The 25290-nt window shown below is 34.0% G+C and overlaps 1 protein-coding gene across 3 annotated transcripts in view; it reads right to left on the bottom strand.

The window, feature by feature from the left end:
* Positions 1-2951: 2951 nt before the first annotated feature.
* Positions 2952-25290, bottom strand: part of TMEM38B (transmembrane protein 38B) — a 46544-nt gene continuing 24205 nt past the window's right edge. For all 3 annotated transcript variants that reach the window (XM_019734143.2, XM_019734144.2, XM_074330790.1), the window contains 4 exons: positions 24729-24913; positions 23835-23922; positions 19556-19673; positions 2952-3926 (listed from right to left, as the gene is read on the bottom strand). In XM_019734143.2, coding sequence (XP_019589702.1) covers positions 3714-3926; positions 19556-19673; positions 23835-23922; positions 24729-24913 — 604 coding nt within the window. In that variant the 3' untranslated portion in view covers positions 2952-3713. The remainder of the gene's footprint in view (positions 3927-19555; positions 19674-23834; positions 23923-24728; positions 24914-25290) is intronic.

The following is a 25290-nucleotide window of genomic DNA, read 5'->3' as shown; positions in this document are numbered from 1 at the left end:
CCCTTCCTTTCCTCACCCCCACCAAACCATTGTTTGCTGATAATGGTTCCAATATATGAATTTTTTCTTGATCCCAATTAAATCTTAGTTCTCTTTATTAAGTATAGGAGAAAGTAATAGTTCTCACTTTCAGTTATGTGTGCCACACAATTTAGTATTGTCATGGATTATTGGACAGTCTGCCCTGTAAATTAATCTTTAAGGTCTACTGGTCTACATTCGGTCACCACAAATACATACTTAGATTATATATTTCAATACGGACCACTACCTTCCCAACCAATCCCATACCTACACTGAGCTTAGAGAATTTTCATTTCATTTTTAAAATATTTTCTATTATCACATTCTTATTCACCATCTCTTATAAATATCAGAGTTGATAAATCAAGGTCAAGCCTGCCCACAGAAAGTCCCTAAATACATATATACAGAAAAAGTCCTAAAGTCCTTTAATGTACAATCTGTAGCACAAAGAAAAAGCGACACGTATAATGATTTTCAAGAAGCAGAATCAAAAATTAGGCCTGAGTGACTTGCTGAGCAAGAGATTTACATAAGGGTATAAAGTGTTTCTCTTCTAAGTGTTTCTCAAAAGAAAGCTAAAAGCTAGGCACTCCTTTATTTGGGATTCCTCAAATGGGCATCATGACTTGGAGGTAGGCAAATCTTAAGATACAGAAAACAATAACTATAAAATATTGGGAAATTAGAGTTCTTCCAAATTTAAAACCTGTGCTCATTAAAAGATATCATGATAAAAATCAGCCAGACCAGAAAGAAAATATGTGCAAAATAACTGTTTGACAAAGGATCAATAGCCAATATATATAAAGAACTCTTAAAACTTAACAAAAACACAAATCCAATAAAATATGGCAAAAGATCTGAAGAGCCACTTCAGAGAGGGACATATACAAATGGCCAATAAGCACACATAAAAGTCCTCTGCATCATTAATCAGCAGGGAAATGTAAATTAAAACCACAAAATTTACAAACAACCCATTGTAAACAGACAAAATTAAAATGTTTGACAATACTAATCCTAGGTAAGGATGGAGAGCTACTAAAATATTCATCCATTGTTGTGGAATATAAAATAGTATAACTTTGGAAAAAAGGCCTAGCAGTTTTTTATAAAAACTAAACATAATTCTATTTCTAGGTATTTCCCCAAAAGAAATAAAAACATACCTTCACCAAAAGATTTGTACAAAAATGTTTTTGACAGAAATTGCCATATATCAGAAGCAATTCGTCCCACGAAGCCTTGTCCTGGAGGATGATTTACGGCACACTTTAAAACACATCTTGTCTCTTTTCTTTCTTTCTTTTTTTTTTTTTTTAAAGGAGGGCGCAGTTCACGGTGGTCCATGTGGGAATTGAACCGGCAACCTTGGAATTATCAGCACCACGCTCTAAAAACCCCTAAAACACACCTTTTCTTAACTGTAGCTCACACCCAACTGACTGCACCGAACAAGTTGAACCTTATCACACTCTGTTACTAAGGTTTGACACACCATTTCCTGCATTGAAGATCTCTGTCTTTCCGTTGGATGGCACTCGGCAGCAGCATTCACTGTATTTTGTGATCACAATGGAAAGGCTCCATGTCACACATCACTTCTGGTATATGGCAATTTCTGTCAAATAATATTACAGTGTGTCCTCTTCCACTTTATTCACTGGATCTGGCACCATCCGACTTCTGACTTCCCCGAAGTCAAAATGACCATGAAAGGAAAAGTTTGGAATCAATTCCGGACATCAAGGCAGCCACGGCAGCGCAACTAGACACTCACCAAAGAGGACTTCCAGAACTGCTTTAGAAAGTGGCAAGAACAATGGGATAAGGGTGGAGGGTATTTTGAGGAGGATTGACGGCAATGTGTTTTTACAATAATAATTGTTTTTTAATTTAAACATTCACTGTATTTGTTGATCACACCTCATATACACTATCAGTCGAAATGCCAGAGGAGTTCTGAAGTCCTAACTCAAATAAAATATAAAAGAAAAAAACATAAAATAATGTCATACTCCATTGGTGCTAAAAAACTTATTTTAATAAATTTGTCTTTAATAACAAGTGTAAAACAAGATTCCTGCCATTTCAACTACAGTTAAACCCAAACTTCAAAACTAAGTCAACAACTAGTAACATGTTAATTTTAACAAGTTAACTACAAGAAAACCAACTGTAATAAAGAACTCTTAAATATTTAATGCCTTCTGTCACAATATTAAAAATAAACATCTTAGTATCCTCAAAGGTCTTTACTCCCCGAAAAAAATTTTTAACAAGTAAAAGTATAACCCCTGTTTATATTTGTTAAAAATGTTTTAAAATAAAAGACTTCTAACTTAAATGTGATTTGAATACTTAGTCATCCAAAATGCCAGATACGTACTAACTCTTTGCAGGTAGCAGATTCATGGTCTGGATATAAGAAATGTCAGTCACAGAGTTTTAACGTTACAAGTGGAATTTTAAACTATGAAATAAAGCAAGAAAATCTAACAGGAACCAGATTTAACATCACCATTCTTCACTAAAATGGACTACCATGAGTCTGTTTCCTCTTGGTTAGCTGGTTACTACCAAAGACCCAAGGACGATTCTCATTAGAGCTGAGAATGTTCACATAAGGATAATTAGTATTAATTTAAAATAAAATGAATAATGTATGTACATATAGATTAAAATATAACACAAATATATGCAATCTAGAGAGAGACATTTCAACTGGAAAACTGAAAAGTTCCCATTAGAGACATAAAAAGGAAATTTTTAAATTTTTGTCGAATCATTAAGATACTACCATCAATGCATTCAAACCAACTAAGACCAGAAAGAAGAATATGTGAACGCTGAAAAGAATAATTTCTCCTACAGTCAAAACAAATGTGTTTTAAGGAGAGAGAAAAAAATATAAGATCCGCAAATGAAACTTACAAAACATGGGACTAGTAATTTATTAAAAATTACACCCCTGATTTTGAGAAAAAAGATAGTACAAACAAGTGCATGAAACAGACTTCAGAACTCATACTCACACCCTGTTCTCACTGAACAATAAATACTACTACAAAAAAATTAATAAAATTTCTGGTATTTCCATTTAATGTAGACAAAAAGAATACAATGTTTACATCTGAAATATAAACTAGTCATTTATTTTCACTCATAATATAAAGTAATTTAGGTAAAGTTTACTCTTCCTAGGAAGTGCTCAAAATTAAACAGGAATTGTTTTTAATAGCTAGGAATTATAATGGTAATGTGAAATAAAATTTTAATTTTGCTGTACTAAAGCTCAAATAGATTCAAATTAAAAACCTGTATGAAAATACCCACATAAAACAAAAAGGCTTTAAATTTTGTAATTTTGCAATGATAGTAGGCTTCCTTTATCTAACATTAAAAAAATCTAGCCTTCTTTTATCGATATAAAACTATAAAATAATCACAATAGAATATTTTTATATAACTTAGAAAAACAATTTCACATGAAACACTCATAACACAAGAATTACAATCCACAAAGGGATAGTTTCCCAGAAACAGAAAGAAGTTCTTTCTTTTTGTCACCTCCATTCCTTATATATAGTCTTTATTTTACATCATTTATATATAAATATTTACCACAATCTGACAGGTAGATAAGAAAAAATATTTTTTTGGCTTCTAAAACTCATCAAGTAAATTTATTCAGTCTTCTTAGCATGCTTCTTTTTAACGTTATCTGAAGCATCAGCTATAGGCTTTGAGGTCGATGAACCAGTACCATTGAAAGACGATTTTGTTTTACTTTTCTTTTCACACGAGAACTGCTGCTGCCAGCCAAACAGCATCCGACTCAGTGTATCCTCAAAAGGAGCAAAAGGCATAAAAGCAGTCTGTGTAATCATCATGGTTATCTGGAAAAAAAAAGTTCAACTTTGAATTTAAATTCAAATGTTTTCTTTCTCATAACTGAGATAATTGAGAAAGTAAATTATAAAAAGAAGACCAAGTTCAAAATGTGCTTTTTTATTGCGGTATAACTGACATATAACATTATGTTAGTTTCAGGTGTACAACATATGATTCAATACTTATAAATACTGCAAAATGATCACAATAAGTCTAACATCCATCACCATAGTTTAAAAATTTTTTTTTCTTGTGATGAGAATTTTTAATATCTACTCTTGGCAACTTTCAAATATGCAAAACAGTATTATTAACTATAGTCAGTATTATTAATTGAACATTATATCCCAATGACTTACTTAATTTTTAACTGGAAGTCTGTTCATCTTTTGATCCCCTTCCTCTATTTGGCCCACCACCAACCCCTGCCTCTGGCAACCAGTAATCTCTTCCATATATAACTAAGCTCATACTATTCTTACCTTTCTCTGTCTGACTTATTTCACTTAGCATAATGCCCTGAAGGTCCATGCACGTTGTCACAAATGTCAAGATTTCGTTCCTTTTTATGGCTGAATATTCCAATGTATACATCTACACCATATTTTCTTCATTCATCCATTGATGGAAACTTAGGTTGTTTCCCTATCTTGGTTATTGTAAATAATGCTACAACAAACATGGGAATGCATGTATCTTTTTTATTAGCATTTTCATTTCCTTTGAATAAACACCCAGGAGTGGAATTGCTGGGTCATACAAGAATTCTATTTATATTTTCTGAGGAACCTCCAGTTTTCCATAGTAGCTACACCAATTTATATTCCCACCAACAGTGAACAAGGGTTCCCTTTTCTCCATATCCTTACCAAGATTTGTTATTTCTTCTCTTTCTGATAATAGCCATTCTAACAGGTATGAGGTGATATCTCCTTGTGGTTTTGATTTGCATTTCCCTGATGATTAGTAATGTTAAGCACCTTTTCATGTAACTGTTGGCTATATTTATGTCTTCTTCCGGAAAAAAAATATATATATTCGGGTCCTTTGCCCATTTTTTAATGGGGTTATTTGATTTTCTGAATTGCATGAATTATTCATAAATTTTTGGATATTAACCTCTCATCAAACGTGATATGAAAATATTTTCTCCCATTCAGTAGGTTGTCTTTTCATTTTGTTGATGGTTTCCTTTGCTGTGCAGTAGCTTTTTAGTTTGATATAGTCCCACTTTTTTATTTTTACCTTTGGCGACCTTTGCTTTTGGTATCAGATTCAAAAAATCATTGCCAAGACCAATGCCAAGAGCTTACTGCCTATATTTTCTTCAAGGAGTTTTATGGTTTCAGGTCTTCAATTCAAGTCTTTAATCCATTTTGAGTTGATTTTTGTGTATGGTGTAAGATAGGGGTCTACTTTACTTTCATTCTTTTGCATGTGGCTGTCCAGTCTTCCCAACACCATTTATTAAAGAGACTGTCTTTTCCCCATTGTATATTCTTGGCTCCTTTGGCATAAATTAATCATATGTGTGTGGTTTTATCTGGGTTCTCTACTGTTCCATTGTTCTATGTGGCTGTTTTTATGCCAGTACCATGCAGTTTTGATTACTATAGCTTTGTAATATAGTTTGAAGTCAAGGAGTGTCGTGCCTCGAGCTGTTTTTCCCTCAAGAGTGCTTTTGCTATCTGGCGTCTTTTTGTGGTTTTGTACAAATTTTAGGATTGTTTGGTCTATTTCTGTAAAAATGCTGTTGGAATTTTGATAGGTATTGCATTGAATCTGTAAATCACTTTGGGTAGTATGGACATTCCACTGATATTAATTCTTCTAATCCACAAACTATGTTTCCATTTATTTTTGTCTTCTTCAATTTTTATGTTGATTATGTATCTTGCAACTGTACTGGGTTCATTTATTAGTTCTAACAATTTTGTGGTGAAGTCTTTATGGTTTTCTATATATAACACCATATTATCTTCAAATAGAGACAGTTTTACTTCTTCCTTCCCAATATGGATGCCTTTATTTCTTTTTCTTGCCTAGTCGCTCTTGCTAGGGCTTCCAATACTATTTCTCTTTCCAAGAATAAAAGTGAATAAAACCGGCAAGAGTAGGCATCCTTGTTTTGTTTTTGATCTTAGAGGAAAAGCTTTATCTGGTTTGGTATCAGGGTAATATTGGCATCATAAAATGAGTTTGGAGCATTCCCTTCTCTCCTATTATTTGGAAGATTCTGAGAAGGATTGGTATTAATTCTCTTTTTAATGTTTGGTAGACTTCAGCACTGAAGCCACCTGGTCCAAGACTTTTGTTTACTGGGAGGTTTTCGATTACTGATTCAAAAATCTTCTTACTAGTAATTGGTCTGTTCAGATTTTTCTATTTCTTCATGACTTATTTTGATAGGCTGTATGTTTCTAGAAATTTACCCATTTTTTTCCAGGTTGTTAAATTTGTTGCTGTTTAAGTATTCATAGTGGTCTCTTATGATTCTTTGTATCAGTTGTAATGTCTCCTCTTTCATTTCTGATTTTATTTATTTGAGTCCTCTTCTTCTCTTGGTGAGTTCAGCTAAAGGTTTACTAATTTTGCTTATCTTTTCAAAGAACCAGCTCTGTTTCACTTATCTGTTTTAATGGTTTTCAATTTATTTCACTTATGCATATTTCTGCTCTGACCTTTGTTATTTCCTTTCTTCTACTAACTTTGAGCTTCATTTGTTCTTTTTTCTCTAGCTCCTTGAGGTGTCAAGTTAGGTTGTTTGAGATTGTGCTTGCTTCTGGAAGTAGGCATTTATCGCTATAAATTCCTCTCTTAGAACTGCTTTTGCAGCATCCTGTAAGTTTTGGTATGTTTGTTGTATTTCCATTTTCATTTGTCTCAAAATGTTTTATGATTTCTCTTTTGAATTCTTCTTTGATACATTGTTTATTCAGTAGCATGTGATTTAACCTCCACATATTTATGCATTTTCCAGTTTTCTTCTTATAATTGATTTCTAGTTTCATACAATTGTGGTCAAAAGAGATCTATTATGATTTCATTCTTCTTAAATTTATTAAGACTTGTTTTGTGACCTAACATATGATCTATTCTGGAGAATGTTCCATGTGTATTTGAGAAGAATGTGTATTCTGCTGCTTTTGGATGGATTGCTCTCTCTATCTCTGTTAAGTCCATACAGGCTAACATGTCACTTGAGGCGAACTTTTCCTTTTGATTTTCTGTCTCAATGAACTATCCATTGATGAAAATGGGGCTTAAAGTCCCCTACCATTATTGTATTGCTATCTATTTCTCTCTTTAGATGTGTTAACATTTGCTTTATAGGTGCTCCTAGTTAGGTGCATAAATGTTTGCAAATGTTACATACTCTTGTTGGATTGAACCCTTTATCATTACGTCATGCTCTTCTCTGTCACTTATTACAGTCTTTGTTTTAAAGTCTATTTCGTCTACCTCAGCTTTCTTTGGTTTTCATTCCTATGGAATATATTTTTCCATCCCTCACTTTTACTCTGTGTGCATCCTCATATCTGAAATGAATTTCTTGTAGGTAGCATATAGGTGAGTCTTATTTTTTTAATCCATTCAGTCACTCTTGTCCTTTTAAAAATTTTTATTAAATTTATTGGGGTGACATTGATTAGTAAAATTATACAGGTTTCAAGTGTACATTTCTATACTACATCATCTATATATTGCATTGGATGTTCACCCGGCTGAGTCAGTTCTCCTTCCGTCACCATATATTTTGAGTTCAATCATTAAATACACTGCATTCTATCATAATCTGAAGTCAAAGACTTTCAGTGAATTGCAGAACATTGCCTCTAGGAAAGACTAGAAAATTTCTAATCATTCAATTCTTTTCCATATGTATTTATATAGAGAAGCAACCAAGACATTGAGAGGTAGAACGGAGAGTGCTACCAATACTTTATCTGACAGAATACACAGTGCTCAGAGATGTTCAGATTTGCTGAAGAAATTACACTGGTGTCAAAATGGTTCTGAAGGGGAAATTTTAAGGTTCAAAAAAGCCCATGAATTTCCAAGGGTCAATTCCTCCAGCAGATCTCAGATAATGAATCAAACTAGAAATTTTTGGAATCATTTTCTATAAGAGGTCCTTACATAATCCACTTGCTTGAGGACAATGGAATCAAGAATAAATTCTAATTAACTGCAATGTAGTCTAGGTAATGGAGATTTGGAGACAAAGTATGTTTCCATCACAAGGAGAATGGATACATGAAATGCATACTATGCAACAGTTATAGTAATAAATAAATAAAAAACTAATATGGAAAAATTCTTAAAACATATTGTTAGGTGACAATGAGACAAAGAACAAGAGGTGTAATGTACGACTATCATTATATACACTAAAAATGCATGCACACACAACACTGTAAAGGTACTAAATGCCACTGAACCATATATACTTTGAAAGTTGATTTTGTTATGTGACTTTGACTTCAAAAAAACTAAACAAACAAAATAACATTTTTGAAGGCATGCACATGGACTTCAGGCCAGCCATTACTAAACAGTTTATATCAGACTCAGTCTTTCACCAAAATCAATACAAAAGACAGAAATACATAAAACAACTGTTAAAAGGCACTGGAGAGCAACTAGTACAAGCAGACCCCGATGGCGGTATGATCCCTAAAACAAAGGCAGCTGAACAAGGTGAACTCCACATTCGCCCTGGTTTTTAAGTATGGTTGTCCATTGACAGCATAGAGGAAGAATAAGCAGAAGTCTCAAATCGGCTAAGAAGACAGAGGCTGGAGTCTGAGAAGCCAAAGCACCTAGGACTAGAGGGCAATGAGCCCAAAAACCATGATTAATCTGTCCAACAGGAGGTTATCAACCCTAAACTGTGAGAACATAGAAAGTGATTTTGAAACACCTTGCAGAGAGCAACAGCTGGGACACCAATTTGCTGAGGAGACACTTCAGCAGCCAGCTGCTTTGTGCCGGGAAGACAGGTTGAAGTTCATGGTGGAACTGCTTGATACACCAGGGATACACCTCAGGCTTAAACTGAGACCCCCAAAAGGGTCACATTCTAGAAGGGCAAATCAGAAATAGAACAGCACTAACAAAGCCTAAAACTATCAAGAGGATTTAAATACTCTGCTTGTGCATCACACCAGGCTGCCAGAATGTAGTCCCTGACCTCAAGGACCTTACAGACTCTTAGGGTCAAGCAAGTAAATCAGTAATTACAGAATAGTAAAGAGTAAGTACAGTAATGAAACATTTAAGTACAGAATGTAGATTTGGGAGTCATTACCATACAAGCAGAAGGTAAAAGCACAAATATGAATGTGGTTACCCGGAAAGAGTACAGAGCGAGGAGAATCTAAATATAATGCTAACCTCCAAATACATGCCATTATTGAGTAAGATCTAAGAAGAACTTCTTTATATTCCATTATTCTTTAGAATAAATAGTTACAATGAAATGTACTAACATAATTATTTTGGTCATCGCTTGACTTCATGAGCTGCCAATAAAAGACAAAAGAATTCAGATATAAACAATGGTCTACTATCAGAAAAAGAGGGTGTTTTTTTTACAAAATCCTAAATAGAAGAGTGTCAGGATCTAAAGTTATTTCCTGAGAACGTGAACTATAGTAAGTATTTTTCAAAGTTGAGTGTTTTAATATAATCTTTTCTCCCAGTAGAGTCATCACTCAGCTGAGAAGTATTGCCGGCATCAGAAATTATTGCTGAGATAGACTTAGGAGGTTCAAGGACAGACTTCTGTGAATTCAGCCTCTTATCAGGTCTTGATTCAGCAAGGTAATACAAATAAACTGGTGACAAATGGAATCAAACCTTATTCTTTTATAAACGAAATATAAAACTATCTCCGTATTTAGTAAACTATTAAAAGAAAAAGCACCATTACCTAAATTAGATAGCATTTGACTTCATGGTCTCTTGGTTAAAAAGTAAAGAAAACAAAAGAAAGTAGAAGTCCTAAAGATAATCTCATACTTACAACACATCATAAAATATAAATAATTCAGGTAAAGAAATTGTTTAAAGCTTTGCCACATTCTTTTAAAAATGCCCAGAAAAATGTGACGTACGATGTAAGTTCTTTAAGAACACAAATAGTACTTATGTACTTTTATATCCTCCATGGTGCCTAGCACTGATAGTACAATGAATAAACACAACTTCTACTTCACATGAATAATTCAAAGACTATTACAATATATCTACATAAGCAAAATTTGCATAATTAATCCTTATCTCCACCCAGAACATACTTCTTCCTGTCTCCACTTGCCCAAATCCAAACAATCCTTTGCAGTGTAACTCAAGTATCTACTCCTTAAGACCTCCAGTGATAGTCACCTTGCTCAATTACAAATGCCTGACGACAGAAGGCATATTCAACCAAGTTTTCTGGTCACTTTGTTTTCTTCATTGGTGATGTCATTCATTTAGACATCAATAATTATTAATCTAAATGACTGTCAAACTAAAATCTTAAGATTTCCATTTTTGAAAATGTTATTTTCAGTAAGCTAGGTAAATGAATTGTTCATCTGATAGCATAGCCTTAAATAAATAATTATGAGAGAATTAAATACAGAGAGACCTATGGAAAAGCATTTTGGTCATTTATCAGTCAACAAATACATATTAAAAATCTACTATGTGCACCAGATACAGTGCTAGGGATGCAGTGAGAATAAAACAAAACTAGTCCCTATCCCCACAAAGTTTAAAAGTATAGTGTACATGTTTTATATTCCTTTTTAGACAATAAATCTTTAGGACAGGAATGAAAGTGGTGATATTACTACAAATTCTATAGACATTAAACAAACAGTAGCAAAGAACTGCTATTAACAATTTCATGCCAACAAAATTGAAAACTTAAGTGAAATGGTAAGTATTTTGAAAAAAATGCAATTTACTGAAATGAACAAATAAAATAGAAAATCTGAATAGTCCTATATCAAACATTTAATTAAGAAATGATAGCAAACAAATATAAACCCTTTCAGAGAGTTGTGAACTGAATACTTCTCAACCTATTTAATGAGTCTAGTGTTATATGCTGATACGAAAACCAGACAAAGAAATTACAAAGAAAATATCATTCATGAACACATTTAACAACAACAACAACAAAATCCTTGAAATATATTGGCAAACAGAATCCAACAATATACAAAAAGGATACATCATGACAGTTGGGTTCATCACAGAAATGAAAGGTTGATATAACCATTTGAAAAAAATTAATCAGTGTAATCCACTATATTAACAGAATATAGGAGAAAAACCATATAATTATCTTAACCAATGCAGAACAAAACATTTCACAAAATTCCACACCCATTCCCCATAAAAATTCTCAGCAAACTAAGAATAGAAGTTAATTTCCTCAACCTGATAAACGGCATCTCTAAGACACTTACAGCTAACATCATACTTAATGGTAAAAGGATGACTGTTTTCTCACTAAGGTCAGAAACAAGACAAAGATGCCCACTATCACCATTTCTTTTCACGACTGAACTAGAGGTTCTAACCAGAACAATAAGGTAAGAAACAGAAATAAGCATCATCCAGGTTAATAAGGAAAAGGTAAAACTGTCTTCATTATAGACAACAAGATCAATGATATAAAGACAATGCTAAGAAATCAACACAAAAGATACTAGAACCAATAGGTAAATTTAGTAAGGTCACAGGATACAAGAACCAACTGTAAATATACATATAAGCAATGTAAAATTCAAAACTGAAAATTTAAAAATTACTATTTATAAAGGCATCTGAAACTATGAACTACTTCAGCAATGTATGTAAATATAATGTATGTAAAATAATGTATGTAAAATAATTAAAACCACAAAATACTGTTGTGAGAAATTTAAGAACTAATTAAATGGAGAGAGATATCTATTCATGGATTGGTAGTTTTCATATTTTTAAGATGTTATTTCTCCCAAATGGATCTATAGCTACAACACAATCTCCATCACAATCCCAGAAGGCTTATTTTTAGTAGAAAGTGACACCATTATAATATTTCTAAGTAAATGTAAAAGACCTAGAATATACAAAGAAATCTTGAGAACGAACAAAGGTGAAATACTTATACTACCTAATTTCAAAACTTACTATAAAGTTATGGTTATTAAAACAGTTTGGTATTGGCTAAGCATAGACATAAATCAATGGAAGAGAACATAGTCCAGACAAAGACCCACACATGTAAGGGCAACTGATTTTCAACAAAGGTGTTGAGAGAATTCAATCAGGGAAAGGACAGTCTTCTCAACAAATGCTGCTGAATCGTCATATTCATATGGAAAAAATATACCTGACCCTTTCCTTATGCTAATCATAAAACTTAATTTGAAATGGATCACAGACCTAAACATAAAAGCAAAAGCTGTAAAACTGTTAAGAAGAAAATAGAGGTAAAAAAAATCTTCACAACCTCGGCATATGGAAGAATTTCTTAGATAGGACAATAAAAACAGGGACATAAAAGGAAAATCTGATAAACCTAACTTCATCAAAATAAAAAACTGAGCTCTTCTAAAAACAATGTTAAGGAAATAAAAAGGAAAGCCACACACGGGGGGAAAATATTGGCAATATGTATTATCACATAAAGCATTGGTATCCTAAATATATAGAGAACTCAGTAATAAGAAAAACAATCTAATTTTTAAAAGAGGCAAAACATTTGAACAGACACTGCCCAAAAGACAATATATAAATGGCCAGTAAGCACATAAAAGAAGCTCAAATCCTTAGTCATCAGAGAAATGCAAAATATAACTATAATAAGACACTATTACATACTATAAAATGGCTAAAGCTAAAATATCAAATATTAGCAAGAACGTAGGACAACTAGAACGTTCATACATTGCTGGTAGGAATGCTGGTGGGTACAACCATTTTGGTAAACAGCGAGCATGTCAGTTTCCTAAAAAGTTAAACATATGCTTTCCATATGACCCAGCAATTCCAATCCTAGTTATTTAACCAAGAGAAATGAAAATACATGTCCACACAAAATACATGTGTTCATAGCACTTTGTTCATAACAACTTTATTCAAACAATCAAAACCTGGAAACAATCCAAAATCCATCAGTAGGTAATCAGATAAACAAATTGTGATATATGATGCTATTTAGCAATAAAAGGGAATATGCAACATCATAGATAAATCTCAAAAACATTATGCTGAGCAGAAGAAGCCAGACATAAAAGATACGTACGATATGATTGCATTGATAAGAAATTTGAAAAAAGATTAAGCTATAGCAATAGGCTATGCAGTGGTTGGAATTTACCGGGATAGCACAAAAGAAACTTTTCGAATAGAAATGTCCCTATCTTGATTGTGGTGGTAGTTACACACATACACAAATTTGTGAAAACTCATTAAAATGTACTCTTAAAATGAGTATATTTTATAGTATGTAAATTATATTTCAATAAAGTTGATTTAAAAAAAATTTAAGGGAATCGTTCCTAAGTTTTTTTATATAAATATTAAAGGCTACTTTGCTAAAACATTTTTTAAAGAGATCCTGATGAAGTTGAGCTCCATACCACAGCTTGGGAGACTACCACAGGTTATACCTAGAAATGGAATTATGAGGTCACAAGATGGGTATTATTAGGCACTGCCGAACTGCTCTCCCAAGTTGTTTCTGTTTCTACTCTCTCCAAATTCCTTTAAAAGTTTATATTTTGTCTTCACTTCCTCTTATTCACCTTAGTCTATTACAATCATTTTTCTATTCTCTACCAGTCCAATGAAACTGCTTTTACCAAAGTCACCAAAATACTTCTTCACTTCAAAGTCCAACAACCTGTTTTCAGTTTTAATCATTCTTGACCACTCAGGTCTCCCTCTGCTTTATTTCACTATAACACTACGTTACAATACTTTCTTACACTGAGGCACCAAAATAGTACCTGTGCTTCTGAAACATCTCTGATGGGAGAAAGTGAACGTGGCATAGCCCAAAATAGCCAAAGACTCGGCAAATACAGAATGTCATTTTTTCATCTTATCTTAAAACTTTATGTGAATTTTGAATTCCATCCCATAATATATTCCTGTTTAACTTTAAAATGTTTAAAATTTACATTGAGATCAACCAATGGTACATAATGCATCACATTTATAATGTGACTGTTCAGGCAGGACCAGAAGCTATATATCCCTTGGGATGTGTGTAATTATAGTTTGAGAAACACAAATGACTTGTTTAAAATTCTGAAGCCTAGATTTTCTTCACATTTCTTTCCTCTGAGACTTGGATTTTAACAATCACAAAGGACTTATGGAAGTTGGAAAAGTAGAATTGAGTCCTCCTTGAATGAAACTGGGACCCCACAATAACTTGAACTCTAGAAAAAAGGAAGAAAGGAAAGGACTATAAAAAAAAAATAGGAGGGAGGAAAAGAGGGAAAGAGACAAGAAGACAAGGAAGGAGAAATTTAACATACTTCTCTCAGGAAGGAAGAAAATTAACAGATCAGGCAGGGAAAAAATTAGTAACTATATGCTATATTTGAAACATAATGAACAAGCATACATATAGATATATGTAGACTCCCTACACCTCCAAAATGAAAACATACTTATTTTTCACACACACAAATCAGAACTACAAAATCTCATCAACAGTAGTAGTAGAGAAATGAAGTCTCAGCAAATACCAAAGAATAACACAGACTGCAATACACTGTCCAAAATGCAGTTTCAGTACAAACCATTTTTCAAAAAGTTTTTTAAATGCTTGAAATTTCAAAACACCTTTGTAAATATTTCTGTCAAAAAAATTATAATGTAAATTAGGAGAAATTTAAACTGAATGACAATAAAAGCATACACATCAAAACATGTGATGTAAGGCACAGAAATGTAAAACAGTATGATTGAGGGGAACAAGAAAATCAAAAGTTGGTCCTCTGACAAAATTATACACCGATAAACCTCTGACAAAACTGATCAAGAAAGAATAGAGGAACTTTCTCCTTGGCTATGACAGAAATAACTGGTTCCAGATGATCCTTCCAGGCATGGAAACCATAAATCTGACAAAATACAATGGGCAACAGACAATGTAAGACTGAGGACCCATGAGAAAAAGGGGAACTGATGAAGTGATCCCCACACTTACCCTCACTTCTGCCTCGGGACAACTTTTCAAAGAGAGAGCAGAGAGCTAGAACTGAAACTGAGGTGGCAGAGATGGGAAGCTAAACTGCCTGCCATCTGCAGGGGAGGGGATCCGAGAGTAGGGAGCTCGGCAGGCACAGCAGGCAGGAAAGGAGAGTCCTGATGTGTGTATGGGATGGTGCCACCAGTCCTTGGCTTAGGGCTAGGCTGCACAAGTCAAAAGGGAGACTGCCTAAGGTTTACCGCAGAGTGGCTTCTCCAGCCAGTTGAGATGACTACAGAGACACTAGAGGATAAGCAATGCTGGGGCCACTGACTTTCTGTTTCTCATAAATCTCACTATTTTTATTCTTGTATTTTTAGCATCTGTGTATATGCCAACACGCTGGATTATTACCCAAAACAAACACAAAACGCAAATTTTCTGACTATATAAATAATACAAGAAAGAGCAAAGAAAAATAATTACTGCCAAGTTTTTCTCTGCACATTCTGTCAATTCAGTTTTTCATATCTAAGAAATGAAAAACCACTGTAGCTACTCAGAAACAAATGACAAGCCATTTAAAAATCAGTATAAATCTAAAGGGAATTTGGGCAAATGGATGAGTCAGAAATGAATATTCTATTTAGAAGTTGGTGGATATTTAGAAAAATGTTGGGGAACATTATTCTAATTAGGGGAATAATATTCTAATTAGGAAAATGTTGAGGAATATTATGAGAAAAGTTCAATATTATTCTATTATGTTATTCTATTTTAAAGTATCTCTTTCATTACCACTTTGTAATGTGGTATTTAAATTTAGATGTTATAATAAAGAACTATATATCGGGCAATAACTGGAAGAAAAACTCATTGTTATTCCACAAATTAGGCCTTCAATGAAAATTGACCCTTGCAATTCTAAAAATTTAATAGATACTAGTACTACTTATTCTTACCAAACTCACAACATATGTTCATTTTCTTTAAAGATCAAAGTTATAAAATATTATGCACCTCCCAACGCTCCATGATAAAAACACTCTACAAACTCGGAGTAGAAGAGAACTATCTTCCTCAACCTGACAGGGCATCTACAAAAGCCCTACAGCTAATACCATTCTTAATAGTGCAAGACTGAACACGTTCTCCCTGAGGTCAGGAAGAAGACAAGGGTGTTCATTTTCTCTACTTCTACTCAACACGTACTGCAGGTTCCAGCCAGGGCAACTGGGCAAGAAAATGAGATAAAAGATATGTGGATCGGAAAGGAAGAAGTAAACCCATCTCTATTGGCAGATGACATGACCTTGACTATAGAAAACCTTAAGGACTCCATACACACACACACACACACAAAACCTTATTATCGCTAATGAAGGAGTTCAGCAGGGTTACAGGATACAAGACTGATATACAAAAACCACTTTTATTTCTATACATTTGCAATATAAAAATGACAGTATTATAAAAAACAATTCTATTTACTATTGCATCAAATAAAATTCTTAAGAATAAATTTAACAAGAGATACATAAAATTTGGACACTAAAAATATCATTGAAAAATATTTAAAGAAGACCTAAATAAATGGAAAGACACCTGTGTTAATGGATTCAAAGATTTAATATTGTTAAGATGACAATAATCCCCAAATTGATTCCATGGAAAAAGATTCAATGCAATCCCTACAAAACTATGAGCTGGCCTTCTTTGCAGAAATTGTCAAGTTAAATTCTAAAACTCGTATGGAAATTTAAGTGACCCAGAATGGTCAAAACAATCCTGAGAAAGACGAACAAACTTGGAGGACTAACATTTTTTCAATTTCAAAACTGACCACAAAGCTAAAATAATTAAGACCATGTGGATCGGTACATAGGTAAATGGAATAAAAGTGAGAGTCCAAAAATAAACCCTTACGTACATTTATAGTCAACTGATTTTCAACAAGGTTGCCAAAACAACTCAATGAGGGAAAGAATAGTCTTTCCAATTAAAAAAACGCTGGGACAACTAGATAGCCACATGCAAAAGAATGGAGATACCATATTCTCATATACAAAAATTGACTCCAAATAGACCACAGAGCTAAACATGAGGGTTAAAACTACAAAACTCTTTAGAATAAAACATAGAGGTAAATCTTTTTTTTACCATGGATTTGGCAATGGTTTCTTAGATGTGACATCAAAAGCACAAACAACAAAAAAACAGGTAAATTGGACTTCATCAAAATCAAAAATTTGTGCTTCCCAGGACACTATCAAAAAAGTGATAGTGTTGGGGCGCCCAGGTGGCTCAGTTGGTAAGAGCACGAGCTCTGAACAACAGGGTTGCCAGTTCGATTCCCACATGGGCCAGTGAACTGCACCCGCTACATCTAGATTGAAGGACAATGACTTGGAGCTAACACACTATACCCCAATATTCTCCAATAAAATTTATATATAAAAAAAAATAATAGTGTCAACCCACAGAGAAGAAGAAAACATTTGAGAATCAGAAATCTAATAAGGGTCTAATACCCAGAATATATGAAGAAATCTTACACTCAACATTAAAAAGATAAATGACAAAATTAAAAATGGGCAAATGATCTGAATAGACATTTTTCCAAAGAAGATATACAAATGACCAACAAGCACATGAAAAGTTGATCAACATCATTAGCCATCAGAGAAATGTAAATCAAAATAACAATGAGATGCCACTTCACACCCACTAGGATCGCTCTAATAAAAAAGACAAGCATTGGTAAAGATGTGGTGAAATTAGAACTCTCATATATTGTCGCTGGAAATGTAAAATGACGAAGCCACTTGGTTAATTTCTCAAAAGCTCCTCAAAAGGTTAAACAACGAATTACTATATAATGTAGTAATTCCATTCCTATATGATATACCCAAGAGAAATGCAACACATGTCCACATAAAAACTTGCAAATGAATGTTCACAGCTCATTATTTGTATTAGCCAAAATGTAAAACAACCCAAATATCCATCACTTGATAAATACAATGTAGTATATCCATTCAATGGAATATTATTTGGTAATAAAAAGGAATAACATACTGATACACGTACACACAACATGGATGGACCTCAAAAACATTATGCTAAGTGAAAAGAAAACAGTCAAAAGACCACATATTGTTAGGATTCCATTTACATGAAATGTCAGAATAGGCAAAATAATTGCCTACAGTTAGGAAGATAGAGGGAAAATGTGCAGTGACTGCTAATGGGTACGAGGTTTCTTTTGGGGGTGATGAAAATGTTTTAACATTGATTGTGGTGATGGTTGTACAATTCTTTGACTATACTGAAAACCACTGAATTGTACACTTTAAATGGATGAATTGTATGGTTGTAAACTGTATCTCAGTAAAGCCAGTACAAAGAAATACATACAGCTCAAAATGTGAGGACTGGGAGGAGGGCACATGTGAAGAGATTCTGCCTCAGATATTTGCATTACTTCAATCACTGCCACAGGTCACCTCCACTGCAGAGACTACTGAAACACAAATAAATGGTCCCTACAGTGACTTGGTTCTTTCTAAAATATAAATGTATATAACATATATACTGTTTCCTTTTAAGAATCCTGTAGGTAAGATTTTAGCCAAAAGTATCTAGACTAAGATAGAGTTAGCTATAACATTTCTCTAGGCTTAAATAATCTTATTTTAAAATCAATTGTCTAGCTGTGAATAGGGAACAATATCTAGTAATGGTAAGAATAGCAATTATCAGAATTAGCCTCATGATACAGCTGCAAATAAAATTCATAAGATGTGTCAGACACAGTGATACAATGACATATGTCATCTCCAGTCCTCTCAACAATCATACAATGAAGATGAGGAAATAGGAATTCAGAGACACTGAGTGACTTGCCTGTTCAGGGATTAGAGAGCAAAACTCGGTTTGAACTTAAGACTACGCGTCTCTAAAACCTGAGCTCTTATGTCATACTATCTTCTATCTTCAAGAAGAAATAAAGCTTCCAACTAGACAAAAATAATAGAAGAGATTGACCACAAATATGTCCTAATATTAAATTTCAAAATTTTAAAGCTTAAAGGAACTTCAGAGAACATCCACCCAAGTACCTATACCTAATTTTACAAAAGAGACAACACCATCCGCAGTACCTGATCCGCCTTGGCTATTTCTCCTACTCTCTGGCCTCCAATATACTATTAAGGTATCTGCTAGTCTTTCCTGATAGCCTCAGCATAAACCAAAGGAGGAATCATAGGAGAGCTATGTTTCAGAAAGTCATGGATGTGCTGAATAAACTCCCCCAAACTCATCTTTTTAGACTGTAATAACAATAAAAAATAAATGTTCCTGTTATTTGCCTCATACACAGAACACTGGTTACACAGAACTTGTAATACTGATTCCATTGCTACTTTGAAGTCTTACCTTTGTGGCCACAAGAAACATGGTATAGAGGAACATAAGATTATGCCTGGATATTGCCAGATGATTGGTGTGCTGAAACGTGAAGATAACTGATCCCAGCAGGGTTACCTTGGCAGGGCTGAAAATAAAACACACTTTAAGTTAGTATGTAATAAACATGATCTATGTCTATATTTCTCAGAGAGGACTCTGCAAAATATTAATTTAATGAGTTATTAATAGATATAACACAAAAATGAGTTCTATGAATATACTTACAAAGTTTTGGAAATGCTAAGTCATATAAAATTAAATGCCTTTCTTCACAGGATAAAGTAGCAGAGATTTGAGAATGTTTACACACACTGTGACACTCTGATAAAGAGAGTACATCTCTATATGCAATATTTCTAAAATACTTTGACCATATAACACCTTTTCACAAAGGATCTGAAAGTCCCATGTTCCACAGCATGGTTTGGGAAAAGCAGATTAGTCCTGAAAAAACCTTACAATGCTAAACAGCCTCCTTGGGTGGGGTCCAGGAAGGAAAATAAAGCCCTGACTTGTAACATTTTCTCATTTCCACTGTGTAAATACTCCCATCCTGACCAACTTCAGGCTGCTATATAGAATGAAGAGATACACACAAATGGCTCTCATAAAACAGTCAACTCCAATACATTACTTAGCTAACTAACTTCAGCACAGAATATTACCATTAGCTAATATCTTAATAAATTAATGCTGAATGTTTAAAGTCTACAATACGATGTCAATCTACAAATAAGTGCTGAATGTTTCAAGTCTACAATACAATGTCAATCTACAAATAAGAAGCACAACTTTCATGTCATATATTTACCCCACTTAAAGTATATCTCAGTAACAGATTATCTAGCTCTTTATGATTACAACTAGAAAAGGATAAAGAACAAACCCTTAGAATGCCACACCACAAAATATGACATACTTAAAAATCCCTAAAGCCATTTTATGAAAAACAAGTTATTTATTTAATTATTACAAGCTAAGGATTGAGTTCAAAATGGGGTTTGGTTTAGGTAACAGGAGTTTGGACCTTGCTTTAACAATGATTGGGCAGCACCCGTTTTGGAAAAGTGGTCTCTAAACTTTTTGACTGTACGTCCCTATTGGTAAAAAAGCATCTTAAGACACTCCCTAATATATTTTATCAATTAATTTATAAATTACATACATGTACAACTGTAATATAATATGTACACCAAATGACATTTTAACAGGAGAAGATAACAAACAAATGAAATTAGGCTTGTTTTAATGTCATTTTGCTGCTCTTCGTTTCTAATAGTTTGGTTTCTGCACCGCAGCCCCTCGTCATGGGCAGCCCCTTAGCACACACACATTCCATCTGGGGTTGTGTTCTTTCAGAGCATAAATTCTGAAGCACTGAATCTGAAGGACAGGGACTGTAGACAATAAGTTGGGGTAGGGTATTGGAGAAGGGCTGGGATTTAGGAAAAAGTCAGTGAGACTGGTTAGGAAGATCAAGAAGCATTTAGAAAATCCTTACACTTATTACGATAGTTTCCTGTGAAACTGGTAAATAAGCTATCTGCTTCCAAAATACAGTGGTGGAATAGGCATAGGATAACAGTTCTAGGCATTCCCATTCCAAAAGGGAGAAAATGAAGGAAGAACGTGGTCACTGGTCCCACGCAATTTCAAAATCCAGCAGGGCAACTCCATTAGGCTGTAAGGTCTGGGATAATCCTGTGGCTCGCAGCCCTGTCCTCTAAACGTAGTTTCAACCTCTGCACTCATGGCTCTGGCCTCTGTGCCTGTTGACGCCAGCCTGTGAACCTGGCTTCAGGTCTCTAGGTCCAGAGCTCCCACCTTAAAGTCATTCTTCCTTTCCCTTGAAGGGGAGCACATGTTTGCAGCTGAGCAGTTTTATAAGCCTGTTTCCTGCCTGTAGAATTTTGGGAGTCTGACAGCCCTCTTTTATTTCATCTTGTCTCTATCCCTCTCAGTCCAAGCTGGCAGTGTTTCTGCTGATAGAACATTTTCAAAGACTTTGTGGGTCTCCTGTGTATGGCACAGGGATCCATGCCATTACTCAAGATCTTTCCTGGATACTCTCATCTCTATTCCTGGTTTCTGCTGTGATAGACGAATAGATCCATGAGTCACCTGCCTAAGCTCTTTTTAAGACTAGCAAAAATTTCCAGCCACACCCTTGACTTTCTCTCCACAGCAGGCTTTCTTAACAACAAATCATCTAATTTCATCATCTTTTGATAAAAAGATATCATCTGGATAGGCTGAGCATTTCCCAAATCATCAAGTCTTGGTTCCTTTGTTTAGCAGGTATTCCATCAATTCAACTCTTTCCTCCCAGACTTTATTTTACGCAGCAAGGAGAAACTAGTCCAGGCTTTCAACACTTTGCTTCAAAATCTCCTCAGCTAAATATCCAAGTTCATTGCTTACAAGTTATGCTTTCCACAATTCAGCTAAGTTTTCTTCCACTATATAACTATATCGTCTCTCCTCCAGTTTTCAATATTATGTTCCTCATTTCCTTCTAGGCCCTCCTTCACCAGCACCTCTTACATTCATATTTGTACCAATATCCTGTTTATGATAATATATAAATCCTCTAAGACCAAATAGGTTTTCCCTACTATACAACAGCATTTGGTAACAGATATATGAAAACTTAAATATATACAAACATATACAAAATATCATAATGCACCAATGATCTAAGTATCTTGCCTGACAAATTGTTGATCATTCATTCATCTAATATTTATTACATGTCTATGTGATTGGTGCTTGGGATACAACAACAATCAGAAGACAAAATTCCCTGTCCTTGGCGTCTTGTATTCTTTGATGCATGAGGGTAAGCCAAGGGGAGAATAAATACAATGAATAATTATAGGCTACAATAAATGTTGTGGGAGACAAAAGAAAAACAGAGGGAAACATTCCAATTCTGAACACAGCAGTCCTCAATGAGAAGGTGAACTTTGAGAAAATACTTTGATCAAAGCAGGTAAGTGAGTTAACCACCTGAGAAAAAAGATTCTAGGCAAAGAGAAAAGCTGGTGTTAAACCAGACCACACCTGGCTTTTTCAAGACTAGAGGGCAGTGAACAGGGAGAGAATAATAAGAGATGAAATCAAAGCAAATTGGATGTGGGAGAGAGGCAGCTCATGGAGGGTGTTATAAGCCACTTGGGCGAGTCACTGCAAGGTTTTGAACAGAGGAAAAACAAATTTGATTTCAGTGTTAAAGTCCCAAGAAATGGTTTATAAAAGTCATTTTCAAGGCATGAACTCAAAATGAGAAATATTTCCCCTTAATTACACTAACACCTTATTTATAACTTATTATCAACCAAAGCCTCCTCTGTTCTGGTTCCAAACGACCTCATTCAAGCTTTAAGGAGTACTTTCCAAGCTAAACGTCCTGGAGTTTGTTGGTTCACTCAAACATATACTTCCTCATCCATACTGCTTCTCAACCTTGATTTTTAATCCATTCTAATGAGCTTATTGTCACATGAAGTCTTTCCTCCCTTGGCTAATTATGGCCACTATTCCTTAAGTCTTTTCCTTCTTGAATTGTGGGAACAGTAACTGTATTTCTCTATTCATTTTCAGGTGAATCAGGGATACATTTGTGACTTAAGATTGGGTCAGTGTCTTTAGAAAACACCTAACAGTTAGATTCTCTTAAGTGGACATAAAAGATAATTTGCATCTTACAAGTGTAGAGTGGGTTATTTCTTCTCATCTTTTTCTTATTTTTAGATGCAATTAAGCTCAACTTTCATTTTTAAAGCAACTACGTAATAGAGCTTTATGACACTGTATTGATTTGTTCCCATAGCTTGACATTTCAGCAACAGAACTACGCATAATTTGAAATCTGGGTGATTTCATTAATGAAAATGCCAAGAGCCTGCAATTGATTCATTTCCATCCAGAGAAGTCTGTCCCTATGTAATTCCCTCTCCATAAATACACACTCTTCCCACAAATCTACAATAATTCGGAAGTTTTTATTTGGTTTTATTTTCTAAGCGGGGGAACCCACAGAGAAAGGCATCAATATTTATTTTACAAAGTATATTTGAGAGAGCAAACTTTGTGAAAGAATAAAGATTCCTGGTTTTCTTCCCATTATTTTATCTTTTCACCTATATTTAATACATATTTAGAGTCCCCAAAATGTTTTCAAAAAGAAATTTGATAAAATCTAAGGATAAAAATCCAGGGCTCAGTATAATTTATACCAACTCACTAGGACATCTTCAGCCATTCATCAGCTTGTGGTTTCCACCGTCCTTTTACCAACTGCTCAAAATTTGTAATAATGCTACCACCTGCACCTAAAAATAAGAAAATAAAACAAGAATATTTAGCCAAATGTTCTAGAGAAAATATTTGCAACAAAGCCATAATTTTATCTCCTGACTTAAATTCCAAGAGGATCCCCCAAATATAATTTTGGGGAACAAGAAAAAAAGTTGCTTTGTACATTTATAGCACTGACATTACTGTAATTCTTCCCTTTCACCAGCATGGCAACTGTCTATTGTATCGTAATTAAGGTAAAAATGGTTAGAGGTTTGTTTCAGACCTGAAAAATAAAAACCTCTGCTTTATCATTTCCTTCCTTCATATTAGTTTTAGGTGCAATTTATTATAACAAGAGAGTGGAGAAATTTACTCAAGTCCTACATATAAAAGAACTCAACAATAAAAGTAAGTGATGCAAAGTAAACATGAATCCATATTCAATCATATTTATCATTTCCAGTTATTTAGGATGGAAAAAAAAAGAAAAAACCAGAGCAAATTTTTCCCCCCATACACCACATAATTTCGTATGTAATCTAATTTTATTTATGGTGGCATTACACCTTAATTATGAATCCCTCTGGTTCTGGCGCTGCTAATCAAACCAATCATAAAAGTTTTATGACAGTCAGGCTCAAAATAATGGTTGATGGCTAATAGTAGTGAAAAGCGCTAGTTTTGAATTAACTTTACTAGCCAACAGAAGTAAGGCTACCATCCTCCAAAAAGACTGTCATTAAAGTATATAGTCACCATTAATGTAACTAGAGAAATGTTCAGTAGTCATAATATACCAATAACAGAATATTTATATGAACACATACTGTAGTATTACCTCGGGCCCATCCAATAGCTATCATGACTATCCAGCCATCTTTGTAATAGCTATCAGCATGTGTGACACCACCTACTATTTTCCAAGTTCTGGTCACTTCCTTCATTCCTGCAGCCAAGAGTTGAACAGGTAGGAAAGAATAGCCCTGGGAAACGAGGTCACATGGGCAAAAAAAAATAATATACCTGCAATTAAAATTTAAATATCTTAATACATAAATGGAATCAGAAGACTAGAAATAAAAATCCAGCATATTAGCAATAACTATCTGGCAAAATACAACAGACATATAAACATGAACATAAAATCCATATAAACACAAAATTTGACTTCAAAATCACAAATTGGGTGAAGTAGATTTTTTTAATCACATGAATCACAAAAGTCATAATCAGAGAAGAATTTCATCTTGTTTAGACTTCTGAATACTCTAAATATGCGAAAAGTATTTATTATACTAATCTAATTTGTGTTGATACTCTCGAGAAGTCAAGTGCTGAATCCACTAACAAAATAAAGCAAATACATAATCACTTCTAGGGAAAAGACTTCTCAAGATAGA

Source organism: Rhinolophus sinicus, linkage group LG04, assembly GCF_036562045.2.
Source record: "Rhinolophus sinicus isolate RSC01 linkage group LG04, ASM3656204v1, whole genome shotgun sequence".
Lineage (NCBI taxonomy): Eukaryota > Metazoa > Chordata > Mammalia > Chiroptera > Rhinolophidae > Rhinolophus > Rhinolophus sinicus.
The sequence above is the reverse complement of the archived record's forward strand: the minus strand, read 5'-3'. Positions and strand labels throughout refer to the sequence as shown.